The sequence below is a fragment of the Typopeltis vanoorti genome, chromosome 8, assembly GCF_054136105.1.
Source record: "Typopeltis vanoorti isolate ZY-2024b chromosome 8, IOZ_Tvanoo_1.0, whole genome shotgun sequence".
NCBI lineage: Eukaryota > Metazoa > Arthropoda > Arachnida > Uropygi > Thelyphonidae > Typopeltis > Typopeltis vanoorti.
Window position 1 is genome coordinate 79,102,576 of NC_143556.1, and position 26,827 is coordinate 79,129,402.

The following is a 26,827-nucleotide window of genomic DNA, read 5'->3' on the forward strand; positions in this document are numbered from 1 at the left end:
CATTCCTTTAAAGGCTATGTGGAGGTCTCCTCTCAGTTATACAGCTTTGACTCTTAATCGTAAGCATTCATAATTATAATGGATCTACTTTGTCAGCTTTTGTAATAGTTAAGTGGCTGTTGAATTTCAAAGCTTTAAACTTGACTGGAAAGAGAGAGAGAGAGAGATTGGGAGGAAGTTCAGTCTTGAATAGCACAGAAGAAACTTCAAGACTAAGCATGTTGGGATCATGACTAGAGAGGGTAGACAATTTATGCTCTATGTTGTGGAGGAAATCTAGATAAGGTATTTTCTTAGAAAACTATGGCAAATTCATGTCTTTTGAAGAGAATGGCTATTTCTGTTGAGTGAGAAGACATCTCAAGAGTTGAAACAAGCTGGTTTTTGCTTAGACAAGAGGAAGTCAAACTTACAGTCAACACAGCAGCAACGTTAAAAGAAAGGACAGCAGTGTGAGACTGTTGAGAGATGAATAAAAGTACATTTAGTAGATTATGTCTAAGATTTTGGAAGTCTTGTAGTAGTTTTTTTTTTCTTTCTTTTTTAGGTTGCATCTCACTAACTACTGTACTGTATTACAATAGCACAAAAATATATAATTTAAAATCTGTTGTTGTTCTATCTTTTGCACTGTCATTTTACTGAAGAAGATTTGTTAAATTCAGATAAAATTATCTGATTTAATAAAGTTTTATGAACTTGTGTCAATGTGTTTCAATATTTGCTTTCTACCATGTCACAAGTCTCATTAAAGATACAAAACATTCTGTTCAGCATATAAGAGGAGGAAGAGCAAATCTACATCAGTAGCTTTATAGAGGTTACTTCTTCCTTTCCCATCATGATATGATGAGAAGGAAGGCTTGTGTGCTCCGGGAGAAATGGCTCCTACTATTACTCTTCTACTAATTGATTATTTAATAGCTTGCATCTATTTCTGGTACATCCAAACCCTTATTGTTCATAGGCTCAGGAAGAACTGGCAACATGCAAAATAATCATCTAGGTTTCATCTGTATATTTATATTTAGCAATTTTCATACAAAAAAAAATGGATATACTTTTCAAAAGAGGAATTTTGTAATAAAATATCTTGATGAAGAGCTGTTAATATTCTGTACCAGTAGATTATGCATCAACTGGTTTTGACACTAAGGACCAGTGACATTTTTAGAGTGGTCGAATAAGAAAGGATTACAATTAAAAAGAATCACATAAATCATTAGAACAAAAAAATCAAAATAAAAAAAATCAACAGTTTTTACATGAAACAAGTTGAACTGTATGAACAGTTGATCATTATATTGTCAATACTGTTCCATACGTCAGCATTAATTATGCTGGCTAGAAAGCAGTGAAGTACAAAGAGACAACTTGTCAACAGCAAATCCAGAAAAATAATTTCCTCTCCACCACCCCAACAAGAAGAGAGTGAAGGAAGCTTTGTAATAAATGCATTTTTTTTTTTTTTTTTTTTTTTTTTTTTTTTATTATTATGCTCTTAAATCATCAAAAAATCTCAGAAAATTTGATTGTCTCAGCATCTTTCTAAAAAAAGATTAGGCAGTTTAGGAAGAAACTTTCCTTTAGTTTACACATCTGATGTTTGATACCCCAATCAAGATAACTCATGTTTAAAATTAAATCATGACTACAAGTTTTGTAATAACATATCTAGTTTTCTAATCATTTCTATCAAGTACAACTAGTATGCACTGACTAGATTACTAAAATTAAAAACAAAACTTGTAAATATTTAGAACAGTAACAATCTAAACTAGGCACCAACAATAATGGCATGCATCAAATGCCTATTTGAAAAGTTTAACGATTACTGTTGAAATAGAATTCCGGTATGTTGAGATTAAGAATTTTGTTTTTCATTTTCAGTCCTTTCTTAATTTTCCACCTGAAGAAGATCTACTGGTGCTTAGTGGTTGAATCGTCTAGTTACTGCATAACTTACTTGTATACAATACTAATGACTACTAAATCCATATATTTTGTTACTTAATTTATAGCTGAAAAAGTTCTAACGGAAAAAAATAACAAACACGTAAATACCCTGGAATGAAAGGATTCATATTGATATCAACATATGGCCCAGCTGCAGCATAATCCCAGAATGCCAAACAACCATATCTGTGAAGCAATGCTGTAACAGCAATGTCATCTGTCAATATTCCAGTGATATTAGATGCAGCACTAAAGCTTCCTACCAGAACTTTTCCACAGTCACGACGATTCTATAAAAAATTTAAACAGTATCTGTTAGCAAAATAATCAAAACCAATCTCATAATCAGAATAACAGTTAGTATGCTTAAAAAATAGCAATTACTTATGAAGACACAGTAACTTAATAAATTATGTTAACTATTTTGTTCTTATAAATTATAGAGAATTAATAATCCCCCCCCCCCCAAATTCTGGGCTGGTAGGCCGGTTCTTTATGAACCTCACTTTAATTATTCAAAATCATGAAATGAAAATAAAATATTTACTATATAATCAGTCATGACATGCACGTTATGCTAATTTCAGTAATGAATACTAACACGTACTGTTCTAATAGTCCACAATGAGTTTAATTGTTGTAATCCTGAAACGATAAAATTGTTGTCTCATGAAGGCAAACTCATTGTTGGACGTTTCAAAATAATGAAGACATGATAAAAACGTGACAAATTTCATTTCAAATTTCGGCTTATCAGCTTATCACGTAACACAAAACGTGACATAAAAACGTTTCAAATTTCGGCTTATCTTTTTATATATATAGAATGGATATATGGCTCCCACCCAGGAAAGATTTTCTATAAACCTATAGTAAAATCATATTGTGGTGGGCTATGGATTTTTTCACTATTTTTTAAATTAATTAATTAGCTAATGCCTTTTATTCCCTTACTGGGAGTATGAAAGGCTATTTTATCTCTAACTTTTAGAGACTGAGTGGGCAGTTCAATCTTCATCAGTAACCAGAGATAGCAAGCCAAAGACTGTCACTAATTTTAAGTGATATCAAGTAAAGTGACTGGAAAACAAGTGCTGCCAGCTTATGTTCCCTAACTAACACGATATGTTATTGTCTGAAATAGTCTGGATTCTATGGTCAATTTCCTTGAGTTTGCAGGACAAAAAAAAACAATTGTCTGTGCAAGAGATCAACTAATTCAGGAACCAGTCAAAGAAAGGCTTAGAAAATCCTCTAATTGGTGACTAGGTTTGAACCTAGGCCTTTCTTTGGGCAGCCCTGATGCTGAGGAAGGAATGTTTTTTTTATATTTTTTTATTTTTACATAGTACAGAAACCCTGCTCTAGAGATGAAATGTGGAACTTTTTCAAGCCACTTTGGCCTGCAATAAGCAAGGTAGTCTCACACTGGGTGATGAAATTCATCTCTCATCTAAAGACAGTCACAAACATCCATGGCAGAATTCAAACCTGCAACCTGTTGGTTGGAGAGTAGATATGCTAACCACTTGGCCAACTGGGCTAACAGCATAGAATAAATAAATATTTAGATATAGATGTTGGCCATAAATATAATACAGAAACGCAACTCTTTATTAACAACATTCCACCTCTGGAACACAATGTGAACCTAAAATAAACACAATGCAAAAATGAGTAAAGACAACTATACTCCCTGGATGTAGTCAGAGTGGTTGACATTGTTACTGTTGATGACAGAGGGCACTAATCTATTGAAGTAATTTATTTATTTTAGGAGTGTTCTGTAAAGTACATGATGATTTCCAAAACAGTCTTTCACCTTTGAGTGATATCTTTTGTTCAAGGTTTTAAGCCTGCCTTATTTGTTTGCACATTCTCTTCTTACACATTAGAATTCAATGGTCAGTCATAGTCACATAATGTGATTTCATAGAAACTTCATGTCCTATTAGGCAGCTTCCTCCTGCTGTAGACAATGCTCTATATGTTAATGACTTCACAATTTACAGTCATTCTCATAACATGAGGATAAGTGAAAGACAACTTCAAAAAGCAATTGATGACATTTCTCTGTGGGCTCTTAGTAATGAGTTCAGGTTTTCAACAGAAAAAAAGTGTCTGTCTTCTGTTGAAAATGCACTCTTTACACAGATAATGAATTAAGAATGGGTCAAACTGTTAGCTACAGAAGTCAAGTTCTTGGGACTCATCTTTGACAGAAAACTTACATTTCTGGCACACATTCGTCAACTAAGAGAAAAGTGCAAAAAGCGTTGAACCTCCTTCGCACTCGATCATCTACTGATTGGGGTGCTAATCGATCTTCATTTCTCTGTCTTTATTGTGCACTTATATGTTCAAAGCCGGATTGAAGACTAGTTCAAGTCTATAATTCTGCAAGACTGAGTAACCTGCGATGGCTGGATTCCATCCATCATCAGGGTATACGGATAGCTACTGGTGCCTTTCACATATCACCCACTCAAAGTCTTTATGTTGAGCAAATGAACCAGCTCTATGAGCCGGTTCATTTGTCTCTTAATTATGCCCAAAAGATAAAGTCTCTCCCAGATGATCTAACATGAACTAGTCTTTTTTCTCTGTGTTGGGAAACTCAATATCACACACTTCAGATTGCCATATGTCCTTTTGGTATGCATGTTAAAGAAACTGTGCAAGCTGTTGGTATGAATGTTGACAACATTGCCTGTACTAAACATAACAGCATCCCTCTATGTAACATAACAGCATCCCTATTTGTTAACTAAAGTCTCATACTCCATCATCTGTCTACCTGCAATTGTTTAATTCACACATAGCAGCCCACTCTGATTTCTTGCCCATCTATACTGATGGTGCAAGAACTGCTATCTCTGTTGGCTGTGCTGCTATGTTCCATGACATTATTATCTCCAACCAAATCCCACTTATACAGCAGAGTTGCATGCCATTCAGCTTGCACTTCAACATATAAAAGAAAACTGCTACCAAAAATGTATAATTTATACAAACTCATTGAACTCTTTACAGGCTATCTCCTCTCCAATGTATAATCCACATCCAGTGCTGCATGAGTTGTTACACCTGTTGTACAAAATGAAAATCCTTAATTTTGATGTTCAGTTGTGCTGGATTCCCAGCCACACTGGAATTAAGGGAAATGAGGCTGCAGCTGCTAAATCAGCTCATACTTTCTTCACATGCTGTTTGACAGTGCCACATACAGACTACAGACAGTTTATAAGATCAAAGCTAATTGCTCAATGGCAGTCATCATTGCAGGAAGCATTGACAAACAAATTATAAGACATTAAGCCTGAAATTAAACACTGACATTCTAGTCAATGTATAAAGAGAAGAGAGGAAGTTGTTATTGTTAGGCTCCACGTAGGTCGCAGTCATCTCACACATTCTTATTTCGTGAGCTGATGAGCCTCCCGTGTGTGAAAAATACAACACAGGTATTACTTTATTTTTTGACTAATTATGTATATCTGTAGCCTTTGACATTGTATATTTGTGTAACTTTGTGTAATTTTTATGCATGCATGCATATTATATAATAATTCCTTTTTGACTACTTATGTACTGCTGTAATAACATTTGCTGTAATTTTATCTATATATAGCTACTGCATTCCTTCGCTTGGTTTTGTACATGCATTTTGTTTATTAATTTGTACTGCTGACTATTTGTGTACTGCAGTAATTTTGTTTATATGTAGATGCTGCATTGTGGAACTTAATTTTTGTACATGCATATTGTTTACAATTTAACTGTTTATGTATAGCCTATAACCTTACTATGGTACAGTATGACCTTTGTTGTTTTGTGCCAAATAAACTATAAACCAAAACAAACCCTACTAGGCTGGTTAATCCTACATGCGTAGCATGTTATATCTGTTAATTGTGTATATTCTCTGGACAGATTGTCTTCTTGTAGGAAGTAAAACCCAAGTTTCAAAGTGAAAAAATCCTGCTACCTGCATATGAAACTGGCTAATTCACCTTAAGTTAAATAGCCCACAAATAAGAGTAGTGTGTACTACTTGGGATCTGAACACTGGTCTTGTTAAACTAAGGAAACTGTCATCAGAGAGAAAGACTGATTTGAATATAAGTTTTTAGTATTTTTTTTATATAAATAATTTTAGAAAGCATCCATGATGTAAAGGATTGCTACTCTTCCAAAGTGGCCTATATTATATAGAAATAGTGGATATTAAGGATCCAACATTATTTTAAAGCTGAATATATGCCAAATATGAAATAATGTTGGATCCTTAATATCCACTATTTCTATATAATGTCGCTGAAATGAAGCCATATGGCTCTTTCTCTGATAAAATGGCCTATATTTTTTCTGTTAGTCTGTATGTTATTTAGAAGGAAGAAAATTAAATAAAAAAATATTCTACAGTGTCCACATCTGTGTTTGTTCATACTGTGATTACTCTGACCATGAAATGTCTCAAACTCAAATTCCTCATAAGTATCCTAAACAATGAATGAAAAGTGCCTTATCACTAATTTCCTATCAACAATCTTCCTCCAAAACTTATATCAATCTACATAGATCCTGGTCTCCCTCTGGGTCTTTTTCCTGCCATCAAATAATTATTTTTCTAACCTTTCAACTCCCATTCTATTTAAATGACCATACCACCACCACCTTAAATTAACACTACTCACACATCTCTGAATGATAATAATGCTAAGGTCCTTCTGAATATCTACATTTTTCATGATTCTGTAAATAATGCTATCTATTCATTCACCTAATTTTCTCAGAACTCTCATACCTGCAGTATCTAGCCTTTAAGCAACTGTTTTATTTGTAACTAACCCAGATCTCATAAGCAAAAGTTAAAACTGGTTGGAATACTGTCTTGTATACAGCTAGTCAAGTGTTTTGACTAATTTCACTTATATTCCATATAAATTCATTCAACTGATTCTTAACCATATACCAGTTTTGCTTATTCTGTTGTCTATTTTCACATGTAATCTGCCATCTTCACTAAAAATTGTTCCTAAATAGCTGAAATACTTTAATGATTCTATAGGTTTTCATTCAAGAAGAAAGCAGGAACATCTGCTGAAGCAGATGTTCCTGCTTCCTGCCTATTTTCATGATTTTTTTTCTTTTTTTTTTCTTTATTACTTTATATGTGGTCTTTCATGCCACACTGTTACAAAAGTTATTCAATTTAGTTAAGGAATCCTGCAAACTGGTACTAGATTTATTTAAGGGTATATCATTATCTACAAAGAGACAGCTAAACTGAATATTTCTAACTTTGATGTCAGGCTAAATGCCACTTTCCTCAATAATAAGATTCATATAGGTTATGAACAGCAGTAGACAGCACATGTACACCTTGTTTTACATCTAATGTTATTCAAAATCTCCTTCAATTCTTTAACTGCTGATTTACAACTTAAATACAGATTTTGTAATGCTCTGCATATGTTATGTTTACCTTATACAATTGTAATGTTTTGAACTTTTCTCTTTGCATCTTATTATATGTCATTTCCAAAACTACAAAACTTAAATTACAGATCCTTGTTATATTCCTATGATTTATCAACTGTTTTTTTTTTAATGCAAAATTCTGATCTGGACAATCCTTATTTGGCTTGAACCCAGCTTGCTCTTCCACAATTTTTATTACCCTTTTTTTTTATTTCCATAAATCACTTTTATGAATGTTACCTGAAACACTTAGTAGAGAAATTCTTTTATAATTCTCACATTCAGTTTAAGTTCCCCTTTCTATAGATGTGTACTGAAAGCTTTACATCTTTATCTTTTGCGAAGGCCTTCTGGATTATGCAGTCCAGCCACTATAAAAATGTATATATATATATATATACATATATATCCATATTTGCATGTTTCAATGTTGAGTCCAGTTAGGGTGGAAGCTCATATAAGAAATACTAGTAATTCCATTTAGCAGTGAGTTTGAGACTATTTGGTATGGTGGCGATTAACAGGATGAAATGCATTATCAACTTATCCCGATGGATGCTAAACAAGTAATTATTATTATGAGGTGACTTAATTATTATTATTGCATGTGCACCTCCATGGAGTCCTAAGACTCATTGTGCAAAGCACAAACTGTCAACGCTATCTATCATACCTCTCCTTGAAACCATTAACAGACAAAGAACTCACAACTTATGCAACTCATTCTATCCATTCACCACTCTCCAAGCAAAAATTCTAGTCCTTACTCCCGTGTTAACCACACTCTTACCCAACTTCCAGTAATTGCCTCTTATTATGCCCCCGCTGAGCCAAGTGCTGAAACATTTTCCCCTACATCAATCCTATAAAAGCCTTCTATCGTATTCCCCCCCCTCTTTTTTCCTGCCTATCGACCAACTTTTGCAATCCAAAAATCTTCAAATCTATCCTAATAGGGAGCATTTCACAGACCACTCACAATCTTTGTCGCTCAACTCTGGATCCTCTCCACGACTTCCTCATACCCACAAAATCCAGGTGACCAAATAGAGCACAATAATCCAGATAGGGTCATATCAAGGTTTTATAAAGAAGAATGATAACTTCCTTATCTCTGCTCGATGTTGTGTTATTCAATAACCAAGTAATTCTATGAGCTATCCTGACTACTTTAGAAATATGCCCTCTAAACTGCAGTTCTCTATCCTCAACTACTACTCTCAAATCCTTGGCTTCAATTTCCTGGAGTAAGGTTCCCTCAATGTGATACATACACTGTAATCTTTTTTCCCAAAATGTATAACTTTACACTTTTCCACATTAAACTGCACGCTCTCTACATCACCTTGATTAACTATTACTTTATTCAACTTTGTATGCATCATCAGCAAACAACGGATTATCTCCTTTCAAATTACTTCCTATATCATTTATGTACAAATGAAACAGCAGTGGTCCAAGCACTGAGCCCTAAGGCGCAACACTAGTCACCTGCATTCTCCTGGATTTTGCTACTCCATATACTACTTTTTGGTATCAGTCTATCAACCATGCTTTTACCAATATCACCAGTTTCCTATCAATCTCCCATTTGTTGCAGTTTGCCTAATAGAGTTCCATATGGTATTCTGTCAAACTCTTTTGCAAAATCCAGTAGTTATCATGTAGCCATTCTCTTTATCTAACTCAGTTCTACTCTATTAGAAAAAGTTAGTAGATTACTAAGGCATCACCGACCATTCAGAAAGCCATACTGTCCCTTATAGAGGAGCATATTCTTATCCACCCATTTGACCAACTTTTTCAGTACCTTTGCCACCACTTGAGATACTAAATGGTCTATAATTTGCCATGACAGACTTCGATCCTCCTTTATGGAAAGGAATTATTTTGCCCTCTTTCCACACTCTCTTGGGACATTGCCAGAGCTGAGACTTAAACACCCTAGTCAAATACATCACCAGTTCCCCTGCACATTCTCTTAAAAGCAAGCCTAGCCTATAGCCCATCCAATCCCAAACTGTCTTTGCATTCAGATTCTGCAATATCCTAAATATCTCCAATTTATAAACCTCTGTTCTCACATCAGTCCCTATCACTCTACCATAACAATATCTGCACTTGAATGATCACTCAGCAGCTCAACAATTTCATCTGGTTCCATTAGCTCTCTACCATCTGCACTCATTAAAGTTATCCTTCCATAGTCATTCTTCCTCCTACTTGCTGCATAATGAAGAAACTCTTGGGCTTTCCTTTTGCTGTCTGGCTTTCCTGTCTGGCTAATCCCTTCTTCATAATTTGATTTTGCCTTAATTCATGACTGATCATGTTTCTTGTCTGCTCCTTCATTCAATGTGAATGATTTTAAGAGAAGGTATGACATTTGGTGTGGGTGATCTATGATGACCCTCAATGAGTCATTCATTCACTGGAGATCTTAGATGGTTGTAATAATAGTTTTCTTACATATATTTCAGATTGTAGTGTAAGGCTGAACTGTTCATGTGTTAGCTGGTCACCTTTCTCCTTATATATCCTCCATAGCAGTTTCTTTGTTTGCAGATCATGATTAATGATGCTACTCATCCATCTAACTCCTACCTGATTTACTCCTGATCTCGAGTATACCCTGTGAAATTGCTTTCTCCAGACATCCCTTAACTATTCTCCACATCCTCCATGCTCTGTGAACATCTTTCCCTTGCAGATCTTTTATGCCATGGTACTTCTTCAAACTATCTCCAAAGTGTATCATAATCTTTTGTCTTGTAGTTTCACATATATTGCTTCTTAACTAAAATTTTCAAGTTTTGCTACCTCCCAAACCAAGACTACAATCACTTTCTCCAATTGGAGGCAATGTAGCTACCTTAGTTACAGACAATTCTTCTGATCCTATAACAAGATCCAACACTCTTGTACCCCGAGTCCCCTCCATAACATTCTGTTCCAAGTAATTATCTCAGTAAGTTTATAAATTCCATTTCCTTCCTGCCATGTGATTTTTCCTCCTTCCAATCTATGTTCCCAAAGCTGAAGTCCCCCATAATAATTACTCGACTTGCACATTGTTCTAATCTATCATCTTCCACATCATGGCCTATATAACCCTACAGCAGCAACCAATTCTATATTTTATCCTATTGGCTTCAATCTCAGCAAACTGATGCAAAAGAACTGCCATCTGTATGACTAACTCGCACTCCTGTTGGCTGTAATTTATTTGCCCTGAAAATACTAAATCCATCACCCCTATCTCTGTAACTACATCATCTGCTATTAGCCAAGTCTCATTAATGGTTATAAAATTTGGCAAGGTTGCACTAACCAATGCCAAAAACTCCTCCCTCTAGTTGTAAAAAGTTTTTTCACTTGGCTATACTATAAATTAAAGATGACAAGAAATTATATTCTTGGTTTCATCCTTTATCTTTCAAGCATAAGCAAACAAAGTCTGCATGTGAAGTAACTTCACGACTGGGCCACTTGTATACAGAGGCTAATAAGTTCTCATCAATTGCCTTAGTGTCCCATAATGCAAGGCACGTATCCTTATGGACATGTATAATGGGATACTAATATTATGGGATACTAAGGTGATGTAGATGAAGAATTCATTTTTATGGACAACAATGCCACACCATATCATACAGGAGCAGTGAAGATTCTTCTGGAGACTGAGTATATTAATCAAATCGAGTGGCCAGCATGCTCCCCAGATGTCAACCACATAGAACACATTTGGGATGCAATAGGGAGACTCACTTCTGCTCGAAATTCGCCTCCAGAAAACAAACAAGGATGTATCCTTGCTTTGAAGGAGGAGTGGGCTAGTTTGCCTCTAGAACTCCTGAATCACTTGGTGCTAAGCATGCTACGACATTGTGAGAGCTGTATCACAGTTCAGGGTGGAGATGCTCCATACTAAAATGTCTCTCTGCATAGTTTTTTTGTAAGCACTGTACATTAATTCCTTAATTACATCCTTAGGAAATTTGTAACTTTTGCCAAAAACATATTGCAATTTAATGTGTATGAAATTTATAACACTTTTTTTGTGTAATATAATTTATTAGTATGCTGGCAATAAATTTATGTCCACATTTGGCTGTAGTCATGAAAATTTTACAGATAAAAATGTAGTTCTTCCTTAGCTTTTATACACCAGTGTAATTCAAACATGGTCTTACTATAATTCCTCTGCTGGCAATGCCTCTTTTCCACTGATATCACTTACAATGATTGTAAAGACGTTCACCTCTGTTGATGTTCTTCCAGTAAGTGATATTTTACTGTTCACCCTAATGAAAATAGAGGATGCCTTATTTAATTGGGTTATGTCCTATGATTTTTCATTACATGCACTATGACAATGCAGGTTTTGATTTGAGCTGGCAGAGAATAGAACTGCTAAGTCCAGAATTGCCAGCCTATTCTTGTTCATTTGGTATTAAAGTGGATATAAACAGGATATAAATTCTACACACACACACACAAGCAAAAAAAAAGTACAGTAAAACCCCGTTTTTACGTTCCCGCAATTTACATTTTCCTGCCATTTATGTCATTTTCCATTGGTCCCGTCTTAAGGCCTATTCTTACGATATATTGTTTTCCTGCCATTAACAACTTGATGTGGACGTTATTTCCGTGATTTGCGTTTTTTCTCGGGTGGCAATACTGATTTTCAAATTGATTTCTATTGAAATCTGCGCATTTCTGTTCCCAGATGGCGTTGCTTTCAGCTTAGTTTCATTTCTGCCATCACGATGACTTGCACGCTTGCAGTAGTGATGAGCAATACCGTGATTTTTCAATCACAGTACGAATTGATATTGCAGAATTTCTGCTATGTAATTTAGCATGCGAAAGTTGCTTTCAAGTTGTGGTGGTGGATTATCCATGTTAGTAACATGGAGAAAAAAGACAGCAAATGTATTTCGGTAGAAGTAAAGATGGCAATTCTGCGACGTGTAGATTAGTATGTCAGAACATGTGTGCATTTAGCAAAAAATCTTAGACTCTCCGTGTCCACTTTGAACACGATAGTAAAAAACAGGTAAAGCATTGAACTCAATGCAAAGCAATCTGGCGCTATGTCAAAAAGAAACAAACGAAAAGCAAAAACAATCAACAATTAAAGATTTTTTTAAATAGAAAAAAAATGTAAAGTAATTGTAAATTCAATTATTTTTACAAAGATAATAAGCCGAAAGGCTATTTTACTGGCGAATTTGTTAAAATAAAATGGGATTTAACATCTCCCTCTTAATCAATTATTTTTAGTTATGAAATTTTGTAATCGAGTATGTCGACTCATATACTAGCAGTAAATCATCTTTTAGCCTTTTTTTTAATGTTTTTTTTTTTTTTTACATTTCCTGCTATTTACACTTTTTTCCATCAGTCCCCTAAAAATAGTATAAAAAAGGGGTTTTACTATATATATATTTCGAATGTATCATGATGCATTTTACAGACACTAAGTTTCAGGATTACACAATGAATGAAATTTACCTCAAGTTCCTGTTCCAGGTGATTTAAATCTAATAAACCATCCTCTGTTTCTTTTATTCTGATAATCTGCAAATTAAATAATAATATATTAAAAATTCATATTAAATTATAATAATACATTATATTAAATGAACAAGCAAGCTTTGTTTAGCACTAAGAATGTGACTAAGCTGTGTGTGTCTTAATAAATTTAGTTTAATCCTTTATCCAAGTGTGAGCAAACAAAGTTTGCGCCTGAAAGTATCTTCAGGACTGGGGTAAGGTGGTACAACACCAGGGCACTCCTTGCAAAGGTGGAGCAAGATACCAACACTCATATCTCAGTATCTCCCATAATGCAAAACACATCTCCTTGCGGATATGTCTAATGATTCTAGTAGCAAGACTTAAACTAATTACCGGATATGTCTAATGTTATGCGTTAAGGGAAGGGCCACAACCCAGACTAGTTTCGACCTTTATTGAGGTCTCTTTGGTGGGGGCCATGCCCAAGTGGAGATACCAGGCAGAAGCATTAGCAGGTCATCTCTACCTATAGGAGTTGCCAAATGGTGTGCCACCTTTTTTTAATAAATTACTCTGGATTTAGAGAAAGATGTTGAAAGTTTATTTTTCACTTGGTTAGAGTATAATAAATTTAGTTTAATCCTTTATCCAAGTGTGAGCAAACAAAGTTTGCACTTGAAAGTATCTTCAGGACTGGGGTAAGGTGGTACAACACCAGGGCACTCCTTGCAAAGGTGGAGCAAGCTACCAATACTCCTATCTCAGTATCTCCCATAATGCAAAACACATCTCCTTGCAGATATGTCTAATGTTATGCATTAGACATATCTGCAACCCAGATATGTCTAATGCATATCCACAACCCAGACTAGTTTCGACCTTTATTGAGGTCTCTTCAGTGGGAGCCAGGCCCAAGTGTCTTATGCTGACATATCAGTATTCTATAGAGTGGTGATGAAAATTTTAGAGAAGTTGGTAAGAACTTACATACAGAAATGGGCTGACATATGAGCTACACTCTGCAAAAAAACATAGCATGGGTTTACTAAAGGGAAGTCATGTTTTAGCAATTTGCTCATATTTCATAATATTATGGCTAAACTGGGTAAAAGGAATGGATACAATATGATACTGTTGGATTTTTGTAAGGCATTTGATAGAACACTACCTGAAAGGCTGTTGCATAAACTGGGAAATATGGGTTTGGAATATACTGTTGATTGGATAAGTGAAAAGTTGACAGACAGGTATCAAAGTTTTACAGGGAATCTACCATATTTAGGGTGACTAGTGGTGTACCCCAGGGATCAGTCCTGGATGACTATTGTTCAATCTATATATTAATAACATTAGGAAGGACATAACAGAGAATATTAGTATTATTATGTGACGCATCCAAGGACACTGCTCCACTATGCATGACTCACCATCTCCCCCTACTTAATCCTCCAATTACTCCACTACTTCCATAACAACATTACTACTACCATCAACACCCAATGCCATCTACCACCTACTACCACCACAGATAGTATTTTTATCTGTAAACTGCATGTGTTCTCATGGCTGATTTGTCTGTATGTGAGATGACAAATCAAAGTATCCAGGAGAGGGGGGGGGACCCTGCTACCTCTGTATGAGACTGGCTAACTCTCCTTGAATGAAAAAACCATATAAAGATTCCTCCAGACCTTCAATCTATTCTCATAGAAATGTTGTCACCACTTTCTCTCCACCACTTCATTTTCATAGAATTCAGGTGACCAGATCTGCATGCAGTAGTTCAGATGTAGCCTTATTAAAGCCTTACAAAGGGGAACAATAACTTCTCTATCTCTGCTTGTTATCGTGTTCAACAACCACATACTTTGATATGTTGTTTTGGCTATATGTGCAATATGCCCTCTAAACTTCAACTCTATGTCTGCAATCACCCCGAAGTCCCTGGCCTCATCAGTTTCCTGAACTTCAGTTCCATCAATATAGAACACAGCTTGTGATTTCTTTGCAAAATGCATCAACTTATATTTGGCCATATTAACTGGCAGCCATTTACCTTTGCTCATATTGCTAGTCTATTTAAGTCTTCCTGCAGGATATCTGCATCACTTTCGTTTACCACTGCTCTTCCCATTTTAGCATCAGCAGCAAGCAATTGAATATTTCCTGTCATATCATTTCCTAAATCATTGATGTACAAATTAAACAACAGAGAACTAAGTACTAAGCCTTGCGATACACTATTAGTCACCTGTCTTCTCCTGGCCTCAACTCCTCCATTCTTTGTATGTCCAATAGCCACCCTCTAATCCAAATCACCAGATTCGTATCCATTCCCATTTGCTCAAATTTATGCAACAAAGTTCTATGTGAAATCCAACAGTATCACTGAGTAGCCATTTCTCTTATCCAACTCCACTGTCACTTTATTATAAAATGTAAGTAAATTACTAAGACAAGACCACCCTTCACAAAACCATGTTGTCTCTTATAGAGTATCATATTTCTATCCGCCTATCCTGAATTCTATCTTTTACCAATTCTGCAACGCCTTAACCACCATTCCTGAGATACTGATTGGCTTATAATTTGCTACTTCTGTTTTGGAGCGTTCTTATACAGTGGGACTATTTAGCTTCACTGACACCTTCCCAGTACCGAGGCTTAAATTAAGCAGCTTGGTCAGAGGAACTGACCAAGCTGCTTATATGTTGATATGCCATCTATTCCCATGACTGTGTTTGCACTGAGGTTCTGCAATATTCTAAGTACCTCTAATATTCTTAAACCTTTATTCTCCCATCAGTCAATCCTACATTAGGCATTAAATGCAATATCACCACCTAGATCTATAAGGAATCAGGGACTCAGTGAGGAAGACTACACATTGTCCAAACCAGCTTTTCTTGAATTCTTTCACACTACTTGCACTCACCACTTTAAAACATAGGCCATTCCAATCATGCACTACTCTGAGAAATAAATATAACTCTCATCCCTTTCTTGACTGCATTCATTCATTTTCAATTTCCTTCCTCTCCCTGCCTTCAATAAAATGAAAAACTTCAACTACCAGTGTACTATACAACCCTTTCAGAAGTTTGGAAGTGTCTATATCACCCATCTTTCTCCTGTTTGCTAATATTTGCACTCTACACATTCTCAATCTACCCTCATAATTGACATTTCAGAATCCTCTTATATCACTTTAATGCCCTCTTTTGCACACTCTCCACTGTTATCTGCATTACCTCAAAAACCAGAAGATAAGATCTTCACAAAATGGACCAGATTAAATCATATCAAGGCCTTATAAAGAGACAATATGATTTCTTGATAAATGATGGAAGTTGCCTAATCATTGTCATCAATCAGAGGCAAAAGAGTTATGTTTCTTTATTGATATGTCCTGACACTATAATCAGGTCCAACATTCTCTGAACTCAAGTTTCCTCTATCATGTGCTGTTTGAAGAAGTTGTCTCAACAGCTCAATAAATTTGCTTTCTTTCTTCTCATGAAACTTTTGATTGCACTCATTTGGCACCCATCAGGCTAATGTGATGATGCATTTCATCTTCAGGAACAAGTAATGCGCTAGGTCTAACAACATCCCTACTAAACGTGTGGACAGACTTATGTGTTCGTCGAACATGTTGTTTATTATTTTAACGGTATAATAGAACACAGAAACTAAGTAAATAATTAATTTATTAACTTGATGCTGATATTTCGCTGGTGTTATAACCAGCATCTTCAGAGCGCAAAAACACTGTTTGTCACAATACGCGAGACTAAAACAACATGGTGTATACTTAAACAAAATTGTAGCAGCAACACAAAGACTAGAGTCCTGATTTTGGCGCCCTCTATCTGAAAGAAAAAAAAAAAAACTATCATATATTACTAGAGTCCTAGAAAAGTGCTAGTTTTTTCTTAATATGACTGTCTCCCAGATCTTCGGCAAGTTACAGCGTATTGTGACAAACAGTGTTTTTGTGCTCTGAAGATGCTGGTTATAACACCAGCGAAATATCAGCATCAAGTTAATAAATTAATTATTTACTTAGTTTCTGTGTTCTATTATACCATTAAAATAATAAACAACATGTTCGACGAACACATAAGTCTGTCCACACGTTTAAGGATTCTTCACGGAGACGATATCGTACGCAAGACACGACAATATGGTAAGTGGAAGTTGAAATTGGTGTGACAACTAAACAGGTTAGCCTTCTTAAAGAGGTGCCGAGACACCAAATTAATACCGAACTGTTTTAAAATCAAAAACAAGTTCCACTCGGCCAAAGCCCAACGCATCTATAAACGAGCGAGTGTAGCGCTTTTACGTGAATAGATTAACACCACGCGCCTGGAATTAGCAAAAGCAAATGCAACCATCAGCGCATTATGAGAATCACTGCATAATATTCTAAATACGGAACTTTGGCAGATCTTAGAGAACATCACTGACGCAACGGCAAAAAAAGAATTTGACAGAGTCAAAAACTGGCACCAAAATAAGTTTGAAAATCTCCAACAACGGAACACCATACAACGACCGCAATTACAACAAGATCTCATCGTCGTGAATCTATCGTCACTCACCTTAAGCAAAGAAGCCACGACTGCTTTAAGTCGAGGGCACAACTTTGCCATAACTCCCAAGCAAGTTCCAAAAGCCGAAATAATGGCGTCCATCGAATGAAGAATATACGACCTACCTCCAACAATAGCTAACAACATACGTTTAGATGTGGCCAACATCCTAATCGAGTCCAAGCCTCCCAAAAATAATATCCCACATAAAGAATTCATTGCTATAAAAGAACTACACAACAACAGCCAGATTACCATAACAAAAGCAGACAAAGGAAATGCAACCGTGGTGATGGACACAACTGAATATGAAAACAAAATGCACACACTATTACAAGATCAGTCAACATACAAAATTATAGATCGCAATCCCACCAACACACAAAAGAATAAGGCACGAAAATTATTGAAAAAAGTCACTTCCTGGCCCAAAGACACAGTTAACAAACTCAAACCCTTCCATGTTAAAACACCGAGGATCTATGGAGCACCAAAAATTCACAAACCAGGCACACCCACAACGCCCAATTGTGGACAGTATAAATAGTCCCACATGTATGTGGGACTATTTATACTGGCTAGACATTTAGCGAAGCTACTAGCCACTCTCACTAACAATTCTTCCTCCTTTGTCAAAAATTCAGCACACCTAAAAAGCATCTTACAACACCTTACCCTAAAAAGCTCAGACTTAATAGTAAGCTTTGACATCACTTCACTATTCACAAATGTACCACTAATAGAAACCCTCAATCTACTGAAGTCACACTTCCCCCCTGATATATTTGAACTATTCAAATTCACAATACATGCAGGATATTTCACATGGAAAGGGAAAATATACAAACAAATTGATGGGACAGCCATGGGCTTCCCCCTTCCCCCCCCAGCCAACTTTTACATAGAACACCTGGAAAAACAAGCAATCAATACAGCCACTCTCAAACCAACACTTTGGCTACGCTATGTTGATGATGTGCTTGCTATTTGGCCACATGGCCCTGAGACATTGAAAGCATTCTTAGCACATTTAAATAGCCAACATCCAAAAATCCACTTTACTATGGAACTGGAAGCCAACAACTGTCTGCCCTTCCTGGATACACTCATCACACGTCTCCCAGATGGTTCGTTATCATTTTCAGTTTTTAGAAAACCCACACATACAGGCAGATACTTACACAAACAATCACACCATCATCCTTCTCAACAATATGGCATATTAAAAACGCTAACCCATAGAGCGAGAGCAATCTGTTCCAATGACAAGGCTCTTACTGCTGAACTCACTCACTTACGCCACACCTTCTTGGCCAACGGCTACAATCCACATAAAATAAACAAAACACTAAACACTCCTAAGAAACCCCTCCCACCATCCACCAACAAAACAGTCACCATCCCTTACATTAAAGGCACATCCGAAAAGATCTCAAGAATTCTCAATAAACATAAACTACGCACTACATTCAGACCATGTAGCAAATTAGCCACCCTCAGCCGCTCACCCAAGGACAGCATTCCTCCTTTATCACATCCAGGAGTCTACCAAGTACCCTGCTCATGCAATCAAGCCTACTACGGTCAAACAGGAAGAACTGTGAACATCCGCATCAGCGAACATAAAAGATACATCCGGAATTATCATTATGGAAAGTCGGGCCTAGCAGACCATGCTCTGGATACCCCTGCACACAGGATCAACTGGAAAAACACAAAAGTACTACACAGAAACCCGTATAAATCAGAGAGATTGTTCTTAGAGGCGACAGAAGCCCTAAATCTCAACAAATATGGCTGTATTAACTTGCCGAAGATCTGGGAGACAGTCATATTAAGAAAAAACTAGCACTTTTCTAGGATAGGATATGATAGCTTTTTTTTTTTTTTTAGATAGAGGGCGCCAAAATCAGGACTCTAGTCTTTGTGTTGCTGCTACAATTTTGTTTAAGTACACCATGTTGTTTTAGTCTCACGTATTGTGACAAACAGTGTTTTTGTGCTCTGAAGATGCTGGTTATAACACCAGCGAAATATCAGCATCAAGTTAATAAATTAATTATTTACTTAGTTTCTGTGTTATATTATACCATTAAAATAATAAACAACATCCCTACTAATTATTTCATCTTGTTAGATTCCATCTCACACCAGATAGTTTCATACTCATTACTACATGAAGCACTGTTTCATCATTGCATTCACAGCTCTCTATCCTGAGTGAATTCAAATCTTCTGATATCATTAGCAGCACTCCCTATTTCCTGTCCTTCCTAAAAATACTATACCTTTTATACTCAACTACAGTTAGTATATCTGCCACTGAGGCCAGGTCTTAGTAATGAGATCTGTGATCTGAGGTCAACATATTCACCAAGGCAACAAAAAACTCAATTTCTTTGTTTCCAATACTCAGAGAATTTGTTTAGAAACATAAATTACTTCCAATTATTTTTACCACTACATACTCATCTCTGTAACCTGCATTGTTCAGTTGAACAACTTGCAGATTATTATTCATATCTAATGCCTAGATTATGGAAATATCCTTGCACATACCCAATAAGTCCAAACTGGTGAGCACACAATCATCTTTTCATCACACTCACTTTTTTTACTATGCACATTCGTTTCATTATTACAATTACACAAATTAGTCATTCTTGCATATAGTTACTAACCATTCTTCCTGATATGATCTAGTTTTCTCTGACCTGACTCTGTATTAATTAGCCCTCACACCAATAAATAATTTTTTCCAGATTCCTGATTCCAAAATGATTCGGGTGCAGGCTGTCCCTCTCATATAAATCCATTATTCCATCCAAAAACTTCTGTGTAGCCCGTGTCATCACAGCCCTTCTTTAATTTAGTACAATCATATTTTGGTAACAAATTAACAATTTTTATCCTCTCTCTCTCTCACTTCCAGCAAAACCCAGATGTCTTCTCTCATCCTGTATTTATCATAATTAAACATCATTTGTACCTATAAGAATTAATACCTCTTTTCTTTTCTGTTTGTGTATAGCATTTGTTATATTTTTAATACAGTATATTTACATAAAAAGGTTTATGTTTATATGGTTTATACAGGTATCCCTTGCTTAACGCAGTTTTGCTTAATGTGAGATTTGATTTATGCAGTGAAATTAATTGCGACAATCCCTTTATATAGTTGGCAAGAGTTTAAATTAACGTGCCTTTAAATTTACCATGCAAAAACATACAAGACTAGAGGAGTGTTTCCTGTCCAAGAGAAAGAAAGTAGCGAGCATAATGATGTCATGCTCAAAACGTTTGACTCACGAAAACCCAAGGGCTTTAAAAGGATGTAACAAAAACTATTTACCTGTAATTTGGTGAGTGAATCAGAAGGCCTGGGTTACCCAAAACCTATTTGAAGATTAGTTTAAGTCTTATTTTTGTCCAGCAGTTGAAGCTTATTGCCAGAGCAATAATTTAGCACATTAAGATAATCTAGTCATCCAAATTCTCTTAATGATTTGTGTGATAACGTGAAAGTTTTCATTTTTCCACTAAATATGACATCATTGCTACAACCTATGAACATGGGTGTCATTACAACCTTCAAAGCCTATTTTCTTAAAAAGACATTCTCAAAGGCAGTAGGAAACAACAACGGGAGAAAATGAAATTACAATCCAAGAATTATGGAAAAATTTTAGCATTAAACATGCAATTGAAAACATTCATGACTCATGGGAGCAAGTGTCTTCCAGCTGCATGAGAGCTGTTTGGGAAAACCTTTTGCCAGAATGCGCTAATGACTTAGGTGGTTTTTCAAAATCCTGTGAACAACGTGGTTGAAGAAATCATTGCAATTGGTGAAGATCTTGGTTTTGATGGTGTTGATGCAGAAGGTGTTAAAGAATTATTGGATTCAAATTCAAAAGATGTCAGTGACAACAATTTTCTTGAAATTGAACAACAACAATGCACATATAAAGACAACGGAATGAAGACAACAAATGAAATGTGAAGATGAAGTTCCAAAGGAGATAACAATCAAAGAACTGGATGGAATATTTTGCAGTTTAGAATCGCTTAAGCAGCAAGTAATGGATATGGATCCAGATGTTAATCGAAGAATGCTTGTTTGCTGAGGTCTAGAGAATCGTTTTGCTTGTTATCGTAGAATTTATGCAGATAAGGAAAAAAAAATGTTCAAACGACTCTTGATAACTTTTTTTTTGATAAAAAATTGCAATAACTAATCTAGGTACAAGCATTTATTAAACATTTACTTTGCATTCATTTTATCTTTCCTAAAAGAGTACTATATAAAAAGAATTATTAATACAGTAATCGATCATGGATGAATTGTAATTTTTACCATTGATTATTATATTTGATTAATGCAATTTTGATATATCGAGGGATTAATTAATCATGTTAATCAAGGGATACTTATTTATATTTATAGGTTTATGTTTATATAATAAATACATTTAACTGTATAAAATACTTATTGCATAAATATATATTTCTTATATACATACATATGTAATAAATATGTTATATATTAAAAAGTTTATTTTATATAACCGAGGATAACAATTTTCCAAATTTTTGGAACAGGAAGGATCAATATAATTTAAGTCAGGCCAATGTAATATGGCTTCAGCATTTTCTTTGAATAAATATTCAAATTTATGACAGCTATCCAAGAGCCTAGATTTATTCTATTGGATCCTTGTAGAAAGTTTTACAATTTTACTTTCTACAATTATCTCTGATCGAGTGTAGTTAATAATGTAATACACCATTTTACTACTTGTATATAGAAAATATGACTTCTGCATTGATTTAGCTTTGGTATCACTCTGGACTCTAACTACCAACAATGAGATCTCAATAAAGATTGAAACCAGTTGGGTAGTGACTTTTCCAATAAGGTTCACATTATGGGATACTGAAGTAACTGATGTTAGATCAACAGTCTCTATATACAAATGACTAGTCATGAAGTACTTGAAATACTTTACGTGCAAACTGTTTGATTATGCTTGAATAAAGGATTAAAACAAGAATATAATTTCTTGTCAAGTATATTATACCCACTAGATCCTGTAGTGTTGAACTGGACCACGTTTATGAGATCTAATAAGCTAATATGGGTATGATGTTGTGAAAGAGATTTAAATCTTCCTGTTTTGAGCAAAATAAGACAAGCTGCAAAAACATGGAACTTGTTAAAACCAGGAAGCAGCAAAGGTCACAATTTGTTCTTTGGTAAGAGAACAAATTGGGCCTGAACAAATGGCATCATATTAAATATAGATATTAGAATGGAACTTGACATTGTTAGCATTCAAGAATGTGTAAGCAGAGCTAATCTAAGATATCTTGGCCACTTACACAGAATAGGTGATAAAAAGTTAACAAAACAGGTGTTTGATGCCAGGATATCAGGAAAGAGATCCAGAGGAAGACCAAGGTCCTGATGGACTGATTCAGTCAGAAGTACTTTCGAAGTACGAAATGTTAGATATGACAATATTGGAGTGCTGACGAGTAATAGACTAATTCACAGAAAAATTGTTGATAGGAGATTATTAATAATGTAAATTTAATTATGTAGTGCTGTCATAGTAGCCTGAACACTTGTTGAGAGTACATATCAGGAAATTGATGATGACAATGTCCTCACTATTATTCCTTCCACATTTCCAGGCCTATAGCAACAACCTATTTATTTCATCCTGCCTACCTCCACTTCACACTTTTAAAAGGTATCCCCCCTCATATTTTCATCCTAATACTTTACTCTGAGTGGACGTAATTCTTCTGTTATCATTAGCAGTGCTCCTCTCCATTTATTCTGCCTATCTTCTCCAAATAAGATATTACCCTCAATTTCTATTCCTGATATAACATCTTGAGTGAATCATGATTCACTATAACCAACAATTTCTAAAACAAGCGAAGTTTACCAAGGCCATTTCCCTTATCAATAATATTTGTGGCATTTTTATATAAACAAATTTGCATTACACTAAATGCATATTAACTGAAACTGGGGAATTGTTTCTCCACTTTCAATTATCAAGGATAGTATTTTGCTATCTATCCTCTTCCCTCACTCAAAAACTTTAGTTTGGTTTACATTCACTATGTTTCAAAATAGTAGCTTCCCTAAATGCAACTTGTCCACTGCATATAGATTTCTTCTGCCATCAATCACATTAAAAAAAGACACAAACTCGAAGCCTCTCATTTCACACATTCCAGCTTTTCTTCATTGCCTGTACCCTCTTCAAGTCAGTGCTATCAACAATGTCAAATTACTCAAGATCCAATTCTCCTTGCATTTCTGTTGCATCATCCTTAACATTTATCTCTACAGTCCTATTTACAAAGCCTCTTGTAACCCTTTGTACCAACCACCATCTTGACTCTTCTTCCCACCCATAGTATACTCAACTGTACCTCGAAGCAAGTATTTCTTGATAATTCCTTATTCGTATGCTTGTATCTTTCTTGAATCAATGAATCACCCTACTATATATATTTTTAGCATTTTGCTTTGCACATCATTACTGCTCTGTCCCATTACCTACATACTCAAACCTGTTGTCATTAAATTCCCAACATTCTCACTTCTACTTATCACTCTATCTCCTATATCTGCTTACTGCTCAAGACACTTCAAGTAAAAAAATACATAAATAAATAAATAAAATATAAATAATCTAGCCCTCACACCCTTCCTAACCACACTTTTACACAATTTCCAGGGATGACCTCTTCTTTATCTTCTTGTGATAAATTGAAAAATTTCTTTCATATTGTTCACATAAAATCCCTTAGTAACTTATATTTCTATCATCTCTCTTTTTCCTATCAACTAAACTTTGTAACCCACAAACCTTCAATCATCCTCACAGGAAACAAACATTCCTGTCACTATCTCAGTAACTTTCCTCCAGATCATCTCCACCACTTCCTTCCAAAAGAAACCTAGATAACCAAATCCATGTATAATAGTAAACATGTGATCACATAGTCACACAAAGATTCTTATAATGAAGAATAATAATATTCTTATCTCTATCTATCAGTGTATTCTTCAACATCCAGTGATCCTTTGAGTTATTCCACTTTCACAATAGGTCTTATGAACCCTAACACTCTCTCTCTCTCTCCACCATTATTCTTGAATCCTCAACCTTATGAACTTCCATCAGTGTAATACATGAATTGCAATCTTTTCATCACAAAGTGCATAACTTTACACTGATGGAACTGTAAGTTCATAAGGTTGAAGATTCAAGAGGATCCACATTAAAATAGCAACCATTACCCTTTTTCCATATGGTTAGTCTATTTAAATCATCCAGCAAGAGATCTCAAAATCATTTTTTTAACTATTGTCCTCCCAATTTAACATCAGCAAAAGTGGTCACAAAGTTAGCTGATATGCAGAAAAGAGGGAATATGATAAAAACACAAGTTACTAAAGCGATTTTATACAGTATATGTTAAAAAAAAAAAAATGTTCCAATACATGACAGAAAAGAAGAGAACAATGAGTAACCATCTCCTGGAAGTTGTTTAGGAGTGCGGTTAATATGAACATGAGAACCAGATTTTCTGCTTGGAGAGTATTGAATGAATGGAATGGGCTATTGCCAGTGATGAACACAAGTGCTTTACAAGTGATGAATGTGTGTGCTTTGTTGGTGAATGACTTTTCATATCAATTCCCATTTGCTCCAATTTACATAATGCAATTCCAATGCAGTAATCTGTCAACTGTCTTTGCAAAGTTAAACAGTATTGAATTTTAGCTATTTCCTTTATTGAACTCATATGTCACTTTAATAAGGCAAACCTATTTTTCATAAAGGCATGCTGTTTCCCAATACAGTATTGTTAATAATTGGTGGGGATTTTTATATTCCAGGATATTCATAGATATTATATCTTAATACTTAATCCTACCATAGAGATGATCTCTGTTTCTAACAATTATTTTTTTTATTTCCAAGTGTGCCTATATCTTATTATATGCACAAGGGTTCACTCCAATTGATGCAATGATCTTAACTCTTTCTTTCAGAATCCAAATAATCACTGACTCAAGACCAAATACAAAATAAACACATTTAATAAAACAAAAACAGTATATATACACTTCAAACAATATTGCATAACTAACTACAAATTAATTGGATCCAAGGCCTTTTTAAAATAAACTTACACTTAAGACTAAACACTTTGTTTTCAAAATGAGAAAATGTTCATAGCCAGCTTCTCTCTCTCTGTCAAGGCCCTTCTCCAAAGACATATGACTTTATTCTTCATTTTTACAGGATCCTTTCTCATCACTTATGTAGCACACATTAATTCTTCCGAACTTAATTCTGTGTCTTTTCTTCAGTAGAAATAATAGTCAGATCCGGCGTTCTTAATACAGATGAAACTTCCTAATCAGAGTTTTTTCGAACATTCCTTTAGAATGTAAAGAGCAAATTCTTCTTTTATTCACTAAATACTTATTGACAGTCTTAACTCTTCCGATATAAAAAACTTACAGTTCTACGATTTCCTTTTCGGAATCTCCTATAAATCTTTCAATTAGCGTTTCCTCCAATATTCCGTTTAAAATGCATATAGCAATATTTTCTTTTATTTATCCACATACTTCTTCCACATTAAAACTTAATAGTTCCACAATTCTTTTTTCAGAATATACTATTAATTTTCTTCCGACTGTCACATAAAAAAAAACTCAGTTTCCTCTGAATCTAAATGTCTGCTGGCCTGTGTTCTAATTTTCTCTCCAAACGCTCTCTTGTTTACAGCCATTACTCAGATACCGAAGCTTTCTTGTCAGCTGTCAATCACTCATCAAACTTCTCGGCGAGCATGCACACTCCTTGAAAATGGCAAGCGAGAAACTAGGTGTAATGGCTGGCACGTTGTCTCCGTTAGCGACAAGAGAGAATGTCTTCATAAAAACACAACTTTTGATAATTTTAAATTACAATAAAATTCTTTTAAGTAATGCAAATATCAAATCTGGTAAGTAAATCAATTTTTTAACTTCTTTACATATCATTTTTGACAAAACAATTTCAATAACAGGCACATCGTAAGTTCCAACAATGCGTGTTATGAAACTAAAACTAATAAACATTTTAACATAAACAATTCGTAAAAATATTCAGACAGTATTGAATTTTAGCTATTTCCTTTATTGAACTCATATGTTACTTTATTAAGGCAAACCTATT

General features: G+C 35.0%; 1 protein-coding gene across 1 annotated transcript in view; it reads right to left on the bottom strand.

The window, feature by feature from the left end:
• The window catches only part of LOC150104149 (uncharacterized), a 295,320-nt gene that overhangs the window by 222,674 nt on the left and 45,819 nt on the right, over positions 1 to 26,827 (bottom strand). Inside the window, exons 5-6 of the mRNA XM_090396408.1 lie at positions 12,961 to 13,026; positions 2,065 to 2,246 (exon numbers count right to left, since the gene is read on the bottom strand). Coding sequence (XP_090252534.1) covers positions 2,065 to 2,246; positions 12,961 to 13,026 — 248 coding nt within the window. The remainder of the gene's footprint in view (positions 1 to 2,064; positions 2,247 to 12,960; positions 13,027 to 26,827) is intronic.